Source organism: Oncorhynchus nerka, linkage group LG4 (genome assembly GCF_034236695.1).
Source record: "Oncorhynchus nerka isolate Pitt River linkage group LG4, Oner_Uvic_2.0, whole genome shotgun sequence".
NCBI classification, from domain to species: domain Eukaryota; kingdom Metazoa; phylum Chordata; class Actinopteri; order Salmoniformes; family Salmonidae; genus Oncorhynchus; species Oncorhynchus nerka.
This window is the reverse complement of record NC_088399.1, coordinates 11119259-11133329: the sequence shown is the minus strand read 5'-3', so window position 1 is coordinate 11133329 and position 14071 is coordinate 11119259. Positions and strand designations below refer to the sequence as shown.

At 41.8% G+C, this 14071-nt stretch overlaps 1 protein-coding gene across 1 annotated transcript; it reads left to right on the top strand.

Moving 5' to 3' along the window:
• The first annotated feature begins 4999 nt into the window (after window positions 1–4999).
• Window positions 5000–8155, top strand: LOC115127642 (lysozyme C II). The gene is made up of 4 exons (XM_029657253.2): window positions 5000–5219; window positions 5363–5524; window positions 7105–7183; window positions 7546–8155. The coding sequence occupies exons 1-4, from the start codon at window positions 5093–5095 to the stop codon at window positions 7610–7612; spliced, it is 435 nt and encodes a 144-aa protein (XP_029513113.1). The 5' UTR covers window positions 5000–5092; the 3' UTR covers window positions 7613–8155.
• Window positions 8156–14071: the final 5916 nt, after the last annotated feature.

The window sequence follows — 14071 nt, the reverse complement described above, 5'->3', positions numbered from 1 at the left end:
AAACAAGTTGGAAGTAGAGGATCTACTTCCCAGGTGAAAGCTATGATCCCTTATTGATATCACCTGTTAAATTCACTTCAGTCAGTGTAGATGAAGGGGAGGGGACAGGTTAAAGAAGGATTTTTAAGCCTTGAGACAACCGAGACATGGATTGTGTATGTGTACCATTCAGAGGGTGAATGGGCAAGACAAAATATTTAAGTGCCTTTGAACGGGGTATGGTAGTAGGTGCCAGATGCACCGGTTTGTGTCAAGAACTGCAACGCTGCTGGGTTTTTCCACGCTTCCAACAGTTTCACATGTGTATCAAGAATGGTCCACCACCCAAAGAACATCCAGCCAACTTGACACAACTGTGGGAAGCATTGGAGTCAACATGGGCCAGCATCCCTGTGGAACGCTTTTGACACCTTCTGGAGTCCATGCCCCGGGGGAAATGAGACTGTTCTGAGGGCAAAATGGGGTGCAAAGTCAATATTAGAAAGGTGTTCTTAATGTTTTGTACACTCAGTGTAAATGTACTGTCTGGACCAATACCCTGCCTAGCTGTAGTTTTGCATGTCTGGAAGAAAAGAAGAATGTGATCTTTCCAAAAATGTCACAATTTTGGTGCTTGGTGAATTACAGTGTTGAGAAAGACCAGAAGTGTATAGTCATGAGATGGTGCTCTTTACTGTCATGTGTTGAATGGAGAACTATGTGTCCAGCAGACCTGGGTTCAAATACTATTTGAAATCACTGATTTCTGGCCAGTGGTACTTTACCCCAGAAAATCACCTAGGCTGCGTTCAGTACAGAAAAACGTAATAGAATGTTAAATTGAGTGTAGTCGGTGCTGTACTGAACGACCAGTTGAAAAATGAGGCGGGGTTTAAATATTAAAATATAATTAAATATTAAAATTTATAAGAATATAAATAATAAGAATATAATAATAAGAATATATTATATACGTATATATTATATATATAATATAATATATATAATATATATATAATATAATATATATTATAATATAATATTTTTAATAATAATAATATAATAATAATATAAAAATAATAAATACATATATCATTTAAAAAATGTTTATTAAATATGTCACTTGTTGCTTCAAGCCACTCCCCGGCATACCCACTGAACGGAGCAAACGTATCTCGGTCTGTTCAAGAATGTTTTGAGAAAACGTGACGTTGTACAAACTGTTCTTCAAACGTTCAAGCAAACTGAACGCACCCCTGATTAGCAATTAATCCCATAATGGGATAGTTGTACAAGGTCTTATGAGCGAGCTCAACAAGGTGTTCCTCCTCAAAGACAAACTTGTGCCTCAAGCTGCGTCCCAAATGGCACCCTATTCCCTAAATATTGCACACTTTTGTCAAGGGCCCATAGGCCTCTGGTCAAAAGTAGTGCACTACGTATGGAAAAGGGTGCCGTTTGGTATGTAACACCTGTATTAGTGAAAAAGTGTTGTCTGTCTCTAACTTTATCACTTTTCACTGTTGTTCCTTTTTAATCCGATGAAGAAGGGTCCACTAAAGTAAGATTGAAGGGGTGCACTAATCCTAAACTTAATCATTAGTAGGGAAAATGCAAAACTGGTCCAAGATCATCGTCTTGGGGGCATGGACAATTCGTTTTTTTCTCTGAATTAATCAGCATTAAAGAGCTGCACCGGGGTCAGGTTGTCACCACACTTTCCAAAATCAAATCATATTCTATTCGTCACATGCTTGCTAATAACAGGTAATAATAAAAGTAATAATAAATAATAATAAACATACACAACGAGTAACGATAACTTGTCTATATAGACGGGGTATCGGTTCACCTGGAGAGGATTGACCCAAGAGACACGTGTTATGTTGGCTGTCATGGACAGAGTGGAGTTTTTATTGGTAAAAACAATAGGATAAATTCCACAGTGCATTCAGAAAGTATTCAGACCTCTTGACTTTTTCCACATTTTGTTATGTTACAGCCTTATTCTGGGCTCCCGAGTGGCGCAGCGGTCTAAGGCACTGTGTCTCAGTGCTAGCGGCATAACTACAGACACCCTAGTTTGAATAACTGATTTGCCTAGTTAAATAAAAGTTACATTTAATATATATATATATTTTTTTTTAATTCTAAAATGGAGTCAATAGTTTTTTCCCACTCATCAATCTATACACAGTACCCCTTAATGACAAAGCAAAAACTTAGTTTTTGTGTGCAAATCTATAAAAAAATACAAAACTCAAATATCACATTTGCATAAGTATTCAGACCCGTTACTCAATACTTTGTTGAAGCACCTTTGGCAGCGATTACAGCCTCAAGTCTTCTTGGGTATGACGCTGCAAGCTTGGCACACCTGTATTCGGGGAGTTTTTCCAATTCTTCTCTGCAGATCCTCTCAAGCTCTGTCAGGTTGGATGGGGAGTGTCTCTGCACAGCTATTTTCAGGTCTCTACAGAGATGGTCGATCAGGTTCAAGTCCGGGCTCTGGCTGGGCCACTCAAAGATATTCAGAGACTTGTCCCGAAGCCACTCCTGCATTGTCTTGGCTGTGTGCTTAGGGACGTTGTCCTGTTGGAAGGTGAACCTTCCCCCCAGTCTGAGGTCCTGAGCGCTCTGGAGCAGGTTTTCATCAAGGATCTCTCTGTGCTTTGCTCCATCCATCTTTCCCTCTATCCTGGCTAGTCTCCCAGTCCCTGCCACTGAAAAACATCCCCACAGCATGATGAAGCCACCACCATGCTTCACCATAGGGATGGTGTCAGGTTTCCTCCAGACGTGACGCTTGGCATTCAGGCCAGAGAGTTCAATATTGGTTTCATCAGACCAGAGAATCTTGTTTCTCATGGTCTGAGTCTTTAGGTGCCTTTTGGCAAACTCCAAGCGTGTTGTCATGTGCCTTTTACTGACGAGCGGCTTCCGTCTTGCCAATCTACCATAAAGGCCTGATTGGTGGAGTGCTGCAGAGATGGTTGTCCTTTTGGAAGCTTCTCCCATCTCCACAGAGGAACTCTAAATCATATCCAATCAACTGAATCTACCACAAGTGGACTCCAATCAAGTTGTGGGATCATCTCAAGGATGATCAATGGAAACAGGATACACCTGAGCTCAATTTTGAGTGTCATAGCAAAGGTTCTGAATACTTATGTAAATAATTATTTACGTTTTTAAATTTTTTAAATACATTTGCAAACATTTCTAAAAACCTGTGTTTGCTTTGTCATTATGGGGTATTGTGTGTATATGTATGAGGGAAAAATGTATTTAATCCATTTTAGAACAAAGCTGTAATGTAGCAACATTTTGAGAAGGTCAAGGGGTCTGAATACTTTCCGAATGCACGGTAGGTAAAGTCCATTCTCTGTTTTTCCCCTCATTTTCTTTTAAGAGCTTTGTCGCACGAAAGTAACACAGGGCGAAAGTAACATGCCCATTTTCTCAGATAACACAGAAGCTAGAATGTCGTAGGGAAGTCAGCATGTTCCAAAAGGGAAGCCAGTTTCGATTTGGCTTCACTCCTATCACAGAGAAATATGTCATCGACAGAAACAGCTTGAATTGTTGCATCTTGTTGTGTTGTTGTCCTCTGGTAGCAAGCTAGATAGCAAAAAGTCCCCATCCTATATTAGCCATAAATGGAGATAGGTGAAGAAATGGTGATTTTTCTTTATTCTCCTTACTGGAGATTATAAAGGCGATTTTGATCCAATCATAAAATACATTGTGTCTCTGGACTGAGAGGATGGAAGTTCAATGTGTAGCTAGATGTAGAAGGCTACTGTTAACTAGCTAGCGTTGCCCATGAAAGAAAGTTAGGCTAGCGAGCAAGCATTTTACCCAGGTAGCCTAGGGCAACAAAAAAATAAAAGAGAAGAGAGTCATAGACTGTTTCGTCAACATGAAAGAAAGGAGGATGGCATTTTTTTTCTACTTCCACAAACACACAGAGACAAACAGAAATCAGAACCATGAACTTCCACATCATATTTAGCATACGTTGATTGGACTAAATTGCTTTTGGTACTTTTTTGTTGTCACTGTATTATACTAAGCAGAGGTGATTTGATGATGTTGAAATGGTGCTGGAATAGTTGAGGCAACTCTTGTTTGCTTTGTGACCTGCAGTAAATCTCGGTGGTTCTAAATCAGTAGTTGTTTACTAGTCTGCAAGGCACGTGAACTAACAGGTTATAGGGCAAAACAATCAATGAACACTGGTTACGTTAATCAAATTTACATTGTGTTTTTTTTTGTGTATTTACTGTATTCTAATCATGGCTTTTCCTATATAACTACTGCTGTACACGTCTTTTCTATTCATATACTGTATTTAACAGATGCTCTTATCCAGAGCAATTAGGGTTAAGTGCCTTGCTCAAGGGCACCTCGACAGATGTTTTACCAAGTCGACTCAGGGATTCGAACCAGCGACCTTTCAGTTACTGGCCCAACACTCATAACCGCTAGACTACCTGCCATTATGTGTACATATATTTCTATTCCGGTCTCTGACATTGCTCATTCTGATATTTCAGAATGTATGGTTTTTCTGGATTATGTGTGTATTGTTTTTTCAATATTTTGTATTGCTAGGTATTACTGCACTGTTGGAGCTAGAAACACAAGCATTTCACTGAACCTGCGATAACATCTGCAAATCGGTGTATGCTACCAATAAAAGTTTATTTGATTTGATATATTGGGCATAATGATGATATTGAAAAATACAGTACCTTAAATCTAATCTACTGGGCATAATGATGATACTCAATATGCAATTTTTAAACAGCGAATGAAGCCTTTGTCTTAAAAAATACCCACTCTGCATTTAATACTGTATCTACTGTATCTAAATCATAAGCAAATAAAGTCTGCCTAACAAAAGGTTAAATGGAAAAACCCTCAGTTTCACAACCACTACTTTTTGCAGAAGCTATTGGCACATTTCTATTGTGTAAATAGTGCGATATCAATGTCTCTTTCATCCTGAGCCTTTATAAGGAAAGCTGAAGTTGACTTGGTCACACTTTTAGAGACACAGAACTTCTTTTCATCCAAACCATTAGACCTAGCTGTCTGTCTGTTCAGAATGAGAGCTGTTGTTGTACTCCTGCTTGTGGCTGTGGCCAGTGCTAAGGTGTATGACAGATGTGAGCTGGCCAGAGCGCTGAAGGCATCCGGAATGGATGGCTACGCTGGAAACAGCCTGCCCAACTGTGAGTGATAATATACTTGATTGTGGTCTTTGAGGATGTGTGTGTGTGTGCATATGGTTGTATGTTTCTGAGCTCCAAAAATATCTTACCATAGCTAACCTTACACTGAGGATAATCCACCGCGTGACTATATGTCCTCTAAGGGGTCTGTCTGTCTAAATGGGAGTCGAGCTACAATACCCAGGCCACCAACCGCAACACCGACGGCTCCACCGACTATGGCATCTTCCAGATCAACAGCCGCTACTGGTGTGACGACGGACGTACCCCGGGGGCTAAGAACGTCTGTGGTATCCGCTGCAACCGTGAGTAGCCTGTCTACCGAATGGCATCGCATACATAGAGCATTACTTTTGACAAGAAATGTGCCGGGTTGAGGGCTATTGGCAGTGTACCCCTTGACTTATTCCACTTATTTTGTTGTGTTACAGCCTGAATTTAAATCGATTAAATAGAGATTTAGTGTCACTGGCCTACACACACAATACCGCATAATGTCAAAGTGTAGTTATGTTTTAAGACATTTTTACAAATTCTGGAGTGCAAATTTGCTTAACAAGTCACATAAATTGTGTGCAATAATAGTGTTTAACATGATTTTTGAATAACTACCCCATCTCTGTACCCCCACACATACAATTATCTGTAAGGTCCTTCAGTTGACCAGCGAATTTCAAACACAGATTCAACCACAAACACCAAGAAGGTTTTCCAATGCCTTGCAAAGAAGGGCACCTATTGGTAGATGGTTAAAAATAAATAAAAAGCAGACATGGATTATCCCTTTGAACATGGGGAAGTTATTAATTATACGTTGGATTGTGTATCAATACACCCATTCACTACAAAGATACAAGCGTCCTTCCTAACTCAGTTGCCGGAGAGGAAGGAAATCGCTCAGTGATTCCAATGGTTACTTTAATAAGTTACAGAGTTTAATGGCTGTGAAAACTGAGGATGAATCAACAACATTGTAGTTGCTCCACAATACTAACCTGAATGACAGTATGAAAAGAAGGAAGTCTGTACAGAATACAAATATTCTAAAACATGCATCCTGTTTGCAATAAGGCACTAAAGTAATACTACAATGTGGAAAATAATTCACTTTATGCCCTGAATACAAAGCGTTATGTTTGGGGGAAATCCAACACAACACATCACTGAGTACCACTCTTCATATTTTCAAGCATGTTATGGGTATGCTTGTCATTGGCAAGGACTAGGGAGTTTTTTAGGATAAAAAGAAACAGAAAAGAGCTAAACACAGGAAAAAGCCTGAAGGAAAATCCTAATCACATCCCTGATTACGTCCCCTTTATTTAGCCTCTGTGTTCATCAGTCCTTAGGTGTTATTGATTGTCTCTCACGTTCAGTACGCTTCCCATGTTTGTTCTTTTGTATCTGTTCCGTATTAAACTCACCTTCTGCACCTGCTTTCCGACTCCCAGCGTATACGTAACACTGGGAGACAAATATACCTTTCAGTCGGCCAAACATACACCGGAGTTGCTTACCAAGAAGACTCATTTTCCTGAGTGACATAGTTACAGTTTTGACTTAAATCAAACAACAAAATGTGTGTCTTAAATCACACAACAACAAAAAAACACAACAAAATGTGTAAAAGGTCAAGGGGTATTAATACTTTCTGAAGGCACTATAATGTTGATCTTACATAATTCAGATGTTACATTTGAATACAGTCAAAATGAGAATAAACAGACACTGGGGCTCCCGGTAAGCCTACTTCTCTATCCTAAACCCCGACCCAACGTACAGTAATCTGCTGCTGTTGTTGTTGTTGTTTTTCTAAGCTTTTGGTTCCTCCTGTTTCCCGTACGGTACTATGACTAAAGGTTTCCCTTCCTCTTACTTCTGACAGAGCTGCTAACTGATGACCTCACAGTGGCGATCCGTTGTGCCAAGCGTGTGGTGTTGGACCCGAACGGAATCGGGGCATGGTAAGGTGGCAGGTTTCCCTGAAAGTACTATGTTACAAAAACATTTCAGTGACAAAATAATTAGCCATACTTTATGTTACCTGTAGCCCAATATCACTCTACAAGGCTATGTATAAATGGGATAACCTGTAACAAATTAGCTCTCACCTTTTAGAATAATTTAAATGGTAAGAACTGCCTGTACATGGTAATTATCTAACTTAAATATTCCCTTAAAATTACCCTGAATTAATGCCTACGTAATGTAAACTGTTTCCAAGTCTTCTATCATCCTTCAATTCCACATTATGTTCTGTTGTCTTATATCTGATATGTAATGTCTATATATCAAATACCAACATGATGGTGTGTGTACATTTTAGGGTGGCTTGGCGCCTTCACTGTCAGAATCAGGACCTGAGGTCCTACGTGGCTGGCTGCGGGGTCTAAGACCATACTGGAGCAGCTGAACACTTCTCAAACCATTCTGAAGCAGACTTAACTAATAGGATGGATCCATTCTGTACTATCCATCAGCATCTGCAGCTTTAACTAGTAAACTTTCACATATTGATACATTTTAGATTTAAGCAATAAGGGCCTAGGGGGTGTGGTATATGGCCAATATACCACGGCTAAAGGCTGTTGTTACGCACGACGCAACGCTGAGTGACTGGATACAGCCCTTAGTCTTGGTATATTGGCCATATACCACAAACCCCCGAGGTGCCTTATTGCTGTTATAAACTGGTTACCAATGTAATTAGAGCAGTAAAAATAAACGTTTTGTCATACCTGTGGTATACCACGGCTTTCAGCCAATCACCATTCAGGGGTCGAACCACCCAGTTTATAATACAAAGTAAATCACTAATAATCCGTTTTTTTTTGTGTCAAATGTATAATCATATATAATGTATAATATTACTTCATGTCAAATCAGTAAACAGCTCAACATGCTTACCCATAAAAATAAAACAAGTTCATGTTTTATTTGTTGTTGGTGTTGTGTAGCAATGATAGATGATAGAATTGTCTTATTATAGTCAAACTGTCATGTAATTTATTATGTATTTATTATTCAGCCAACATCATCATCTCTGAAATGGTGCAGTGCTGTATCACTAAGGAAGCTAACAGTATCAAAACATACAACAAGCCCATAGCAACCATTCAAAATCCTCCAGACAACCCCATCCATATCATATGTTTACTAATGCGTATAAAATGCATAATGCCAGAAACTCATTCAATTACCAAATACTTGCAGACTGTTCAGTGAGAATCTGGAGAAATTGTTGAATAAGCATAGCAGCATATGAATTCTACCATTCAATTATTTCAAAATGTGAATTGATCTGTGAAAAACATTCTATCCTCTTTTCCAACATACTCTACAATACTCCAAGGTCTATTTAAAATAACAAATATTTCCCCCTCAATTTAAAAAAAATAAAGACTATGGACATCGTCAAAGTACACTGTTAGTTAAAGAGTAGTTTTCCCAAAGTGCCGGTAATCATTTTTCTGAAGTGAACATACTGTAAATGCCTTGAACAGCTGGTCGTCCAACAAGGGTAAGACTGGTCCCAGATCTGTGTGTTTGTCGTCTTGCATGATAATGTAAACAGACTGACACTCAGGGTAGAGTAAAGCGACCTGAAGTTAAACTGCATTGAAATACTTAAATTCCCATTCAATTTTCAGCTTTACATGGAATCCTTCAAGGGAACATCAAACATAACCAATATTAAAGGGATAGGTCACTCCAAAACTATTTTAGTATTTTGATCATAAGTTCACTGTTAATACAATCTCCCCAAAATTCCATTGTGCATGTCAGTAGTCAAGTTTTCAGTACAGAGTAAAAACTGTGATGATGATGATATGTTTTGCATCATAACAAGTTTTTGAGTAAAGGGATCCTTTAACATGCTTTTGGTTAAACCAAACCAGAAGCTAGAACAGTAAAGGTTGTTTGCGATGCGAGGAATTATCCATCGAGCTCACATTCTGGTCTCCTCTGGTGGTCGATTCATGTAGTCCTGAACGGCCTGATGGTATGGTAGCCATTTTTTTGCGGATGCTTTTATAGACAAGATCCGTCTGTCTGCAGTAAGTTTCAAAGTAACAAGTTTATTACAAAAACTGGGGGACAGGCAACGACAGGTCAAGGGCAGGTCGAGGTCAGTAATCCAGAGCATAGCCTGAAAGGTACAGGATGGCAAGCGGGCTCAGGGTCAGGGCAAGCAAAGGTCAGTAATCCATGGTGATGTGACAACGTACAGAACGGCAGGCAGGCTCGGGGTCAGGGCAGGCAGAATGGTCAAAACCAGGAAAGCTAGAAAAGAGGAACTAGAAAACGAAAGGAGCAAGGGGAAAAACGCTGGTAGGCTTGACCAAACAAAACGACCCGGCAACAGACAAACAGAGAACACGGGTATAAATACACTCTGGATAGTGAGGAATATGGGGAACACCTGGAGGGGGGAGACAAGCACAAAGACAGGTGAACCAGATCAGGGTGTGACAGTATCAGCGTTGCCCATCTGGATTTTGGTATTTTCTCCCATACTTCCTAGCAGATTTTTACCAGCTCTGTTAAGTTAGATGGGGAGCGGCAGTGAACAGCAATCTTCAAGTCTTTCCACAGATCTTCTAGGGGATACAAGTCTGGGCTTTGGCTGGGCCACTCAAGGACGTTCACAGTCTTGTTCTGAAGCCATTCCAGCGTTTCTTTGGTTGTATGCTTGGGGTCCTGTTGGAATGTAAATCTTTGCCCCCCCCGCCTAAGGTCGTTTGCACTCTGAAGCAGGTTCTCATCAAGGACTTTTATTTATTTGGCTCCATTCATTGTTCTCGCTATCTTTACCAGTCTCCCTGTCCCTGCCACTGAAAAGCATCCCCATAGCATGATGCTACCACCACCATGCTTCGCGGTAGGGATGGTGTTAGATGGGTGATGAGCTGTGCCTGGTTTTCTCCAGACATAGCTCTTTGCATTCAGGCCAAAGTGTAACATATTTGTCTCATTAGACCACCAAATCACGTGCCTTTTTGCTATCTCCAGGCGTGCTGTCACGTGCTTTTTTCTGGCCACTCTTCCATTTGGCCACTCTCCCATAAAGTCTAAGTTGGTGGATGTGCTGTAGAGACTGCAGGTTCTCCCATCTCAGCCAAAGAACTCTGTAGTTCTATCAGAGTGGTCATTGGTTTCTTGGTCACCTCCCCGACCAAGGTCCTTTTTGCCTGTCATAACAAAGGGATGTGAATACTTATGTAAATGAGATGTGTGCAAAACTTTCAAAAAATATATTTTCACTTTGTCATTATGGCATATTGTGTGTCAATGGGAGCCATTTTGAATTCAGGCAGTGGAGTGTATTCGTCCACATCACCAACAAACTAACATGGTCCAAGCACACCAAGACAGTCGTGAAGAGGGCACGACAAAACACATTCCCTATTTTCTTAAACTGCATTGTTGGTTAAGGATGTATTTTCCCAAAAAATTATAAACATTTCTGCAGTGCTCAAAAAAACTGTTAGCTCGGAACTGGGAAATCTGATTTCAGGGAGTTCAAGACCACTGGAATCTAGAAACCAAGTCAGCCATATCAGCCATGTTTTTTTTTAAAGACAGTAAATGAGGCTGAATGAACTGTTTCGCTGCCAGACAAGGCTCCGCTGAAAGCGTGGTGTAGCAGTGGAAAGTAGCACCTTACGGTCAGTTGGGACTGCTGTTGGGATAGCTTTATGTAGGCCCTAACAGTTTGTGGGCACCGTTTGTCATTGTTATAGTGCAATTAATATATTGTTTAGTGTTGTGTAGTTGCTTTGCTGGCATGCATCCCCCAATTTTTTGTTTTGTTTGACCCACTAAGACTTACATGCTAAAATCTACACTGATAAGGACACTCACAGATATGACAGTCCCAAAATATCATGACATGTGACTTAGATACTGCATTAAATGCTAGTGGTAAAATATTTGCCATGGTGGGTACTTTTAAGAACAAAGGCTTCATTCAGTGTTTCAAAATTGTATATTCAGTTTTATCATTATGCACAACAGATTAGGTGTAAGGTATTGTATTTTTTGAAATATATTTTATATTTGAGATTCTTCAAAGTAGCCTCCCTTTGCCTTGATGGCAGCTTTGCACACTCTTGGCATTCTCTCAACCAGCTGCATTTCAATTAACAGGTGTGGCTTGTTAAAAGTACATTTGTGGAATTTCTTTCCTTCTTAATGTGTTTGAGCCAATTAGTTGTGTTGTGACAAGGTATAGGTGGTATACAGAAGATAGCCCTATTTGGTAAAAGACCAAGTCCATATTATGTCAAGAACAGCTCAAATAAGCAAAGAGAAACGACAGTCCATCATTACTTTAAGACATGAAGGTCAGCCAATTCGGAAAAGTTTCTTCAAGTTTAGTCACAAAAACCATCAAGCGCTATGACGAAACTGGCTCTTATGAGGACCGCCACAGGAAAGGAAGTCCCAGAGTTACCTCTGCTGCAGAGGATAAGTTCATTAGAGTTACCAGTTTCAGATTGCAGCCCAAATAAGTTCAAGTAACAGATACATCTCAAAATCAACTATTCAGAGAATCAGGCCTACATGGTTGAATTTCTGCAAAGAAATCATTACTAAAGGACATCAATAAGAAGAAGATACTTGCTTGGGCCAAGAAACACGAGCGATGGACATTAGACCGGTGGAAATCTGTTCTTTGGTCTGATGAGTCCAAATTTGAGATTTTTGGTTCCACCCACCATGTTTTCGTGAGACGCAAAGTAGGTGAACAGATGATCTCCACATGTGTGGTTCCCACCGAGAAGCATGGAGGGGGAGGTGAACTTCCGGGTTGGAGCGAGCGGTCGCATCCGCACTTCGGTCCGCAGGTAGTATAACTTTTCGTTACATTTCATTACATTTCATTATAGTACAACGGTTTGATTTGTCTAATCTTAGCAATTTCTTCTTAGCTAGCTACATAGCCGTCATTGTATCAAAGATAATTGCGTAATTATCGTATTTCGTCGTCCTAACGTAGTCTACACTGCTATCTGCCCAGCAGCTAGCCAGCTAGCGAACGTCCACCGTCTACCGAATAGCAGCACTGTAGAAACTATTACACTCAACTGAACGACTTGATTAGTGTAGTGTTAGCTAGCTACATAGTTGTCTTTGCTGTCTTCGTATCCAAGATAATTGTGTAGTTTAGAGTGTGTAGTTTTAGAGTGATTATCTTAATTTACATTGCAACTCCCCTCCAAGTCTCCGACCACTACCTTGTATCCTTTTCCCTCTCGCTCTCATCCAACACTTCCCACACTGCCCCTACTCGGATGGTATCGCGCCGTCCCAACCTTCGCTCTCTCTCCCCCGCTACTCTCTCCTCTTCCATCCTATCATCTCTTCCCTCTGCTCAAACCTTCTCCAACCTATCTCCTGATTCTGCCTCCTCAACCCTCCTCTCCTCCCTTTCTGCATCCTTTGACTCTCTATGTCCCCCTATCCTCCAGGCCGGCTCGGTCCTCCCCTCCCGCTCCGTGGCTCGACGACTCATTGCGAGCTCACAGAACAGGGCTCCGGGCAGCCGAGCGGAAATGGAGGAAAACTCGCCTCCCTGCGGACCTGGCATCCTTTCACTCCCTCCTCTCCTCATTTTCCTCTTCTGTCTCTGCTGCTAAAGCCACTTTCTACCACTCTAAATTCCAAGCATCTGCCTCTAACCCTAGGAAGCTCTTTGCCACCTTCTCCTCCCTCCTGAATCCTCCCCCCCTCCTCCCTCTCTGCAGATGACTTCGTCAACCATTTTGAAAAGAAGGTCGACGACATCCGATCCTCGTCTGCTAAGTCAAACGACACCGCTCGCTGGTTCTGCTCACACTGCCCTACCCTGTTCTCTGACCTCTTTCTCCCCTCTCTCTCCAGATGAAATCTCGCGTCTTGTGACGGCCGGCCGCCCAACAACCTGCCCGCTTGACCCTATCCCCTCCTCTCTTCTCCAGACCATTTCCGGAGACCTTCTCCCTTACCTCACCTCGCTCATCAACTCATCCCTGACCGCTGGCTACGTCCCTTCCGTCTTCAAGAGAGCGAGAGTTGCACCCTTTCTGAAAAAACCTACACTCGATCCCTCCGATGTCAACAACTACAGACCAGTATCCCTTCTTTCTTTTCTCTCCAAAACTCTTGAACGTGCCGTCCTTGGCCAGCTCTCCCGCTATCTCTCTCAGAATGACCTTCTTGATCCAAATCAGTCAGGTTTCAAGACTAGTCATTCAACTGAGACTGCTCTTCTCTGTATCACGGAGGCGCTCCGCACTGCTAAAGCTAACTCTCTCTCCTCTGCTCTCATCCTTCTAGACCTATCGGCTGCCTTCGATACTGTGAACCATCAGATCCTCCTCTCCACCCTCTCCGAGTTGGGCATCTCCGGCGCGGCCCACGCTGGATTGCGTCCTACCTGACAGGTCGCTCCTACCAGGTGGCGTGGCGAGAATCTGTCTCCTCACCACGTGCTCTCACCACTGGTGTCCCCAGGGCTCTGTTCTAGGCCCTCTCCTATTCTCGCTATACACCAAGTCACTTGGCTCTGTCATAACCTCACATGGTCTCTCCTATCATTGCTATGCAGACGACACACAATTAATCTTCTCTTTTCCCCCTTCTGATGACCAGGTGGCGAATCGCATCTCTGCATGTCTGGCAGACATATCAGTGTGGATGACGGATCACCACCTCAAGCTGAACCTCGGCAAGACGGAGATGCTCTTCCTCCCGGGGAAGGACTGCCCGTTCCATGATCTCGCCATCACGGTTGACAACTCCATTGTGTCCTCCTCCCAGAGCGCTAAGAACCTTGGCGTGATCCTGGACAACACCCTGTCGTTCTC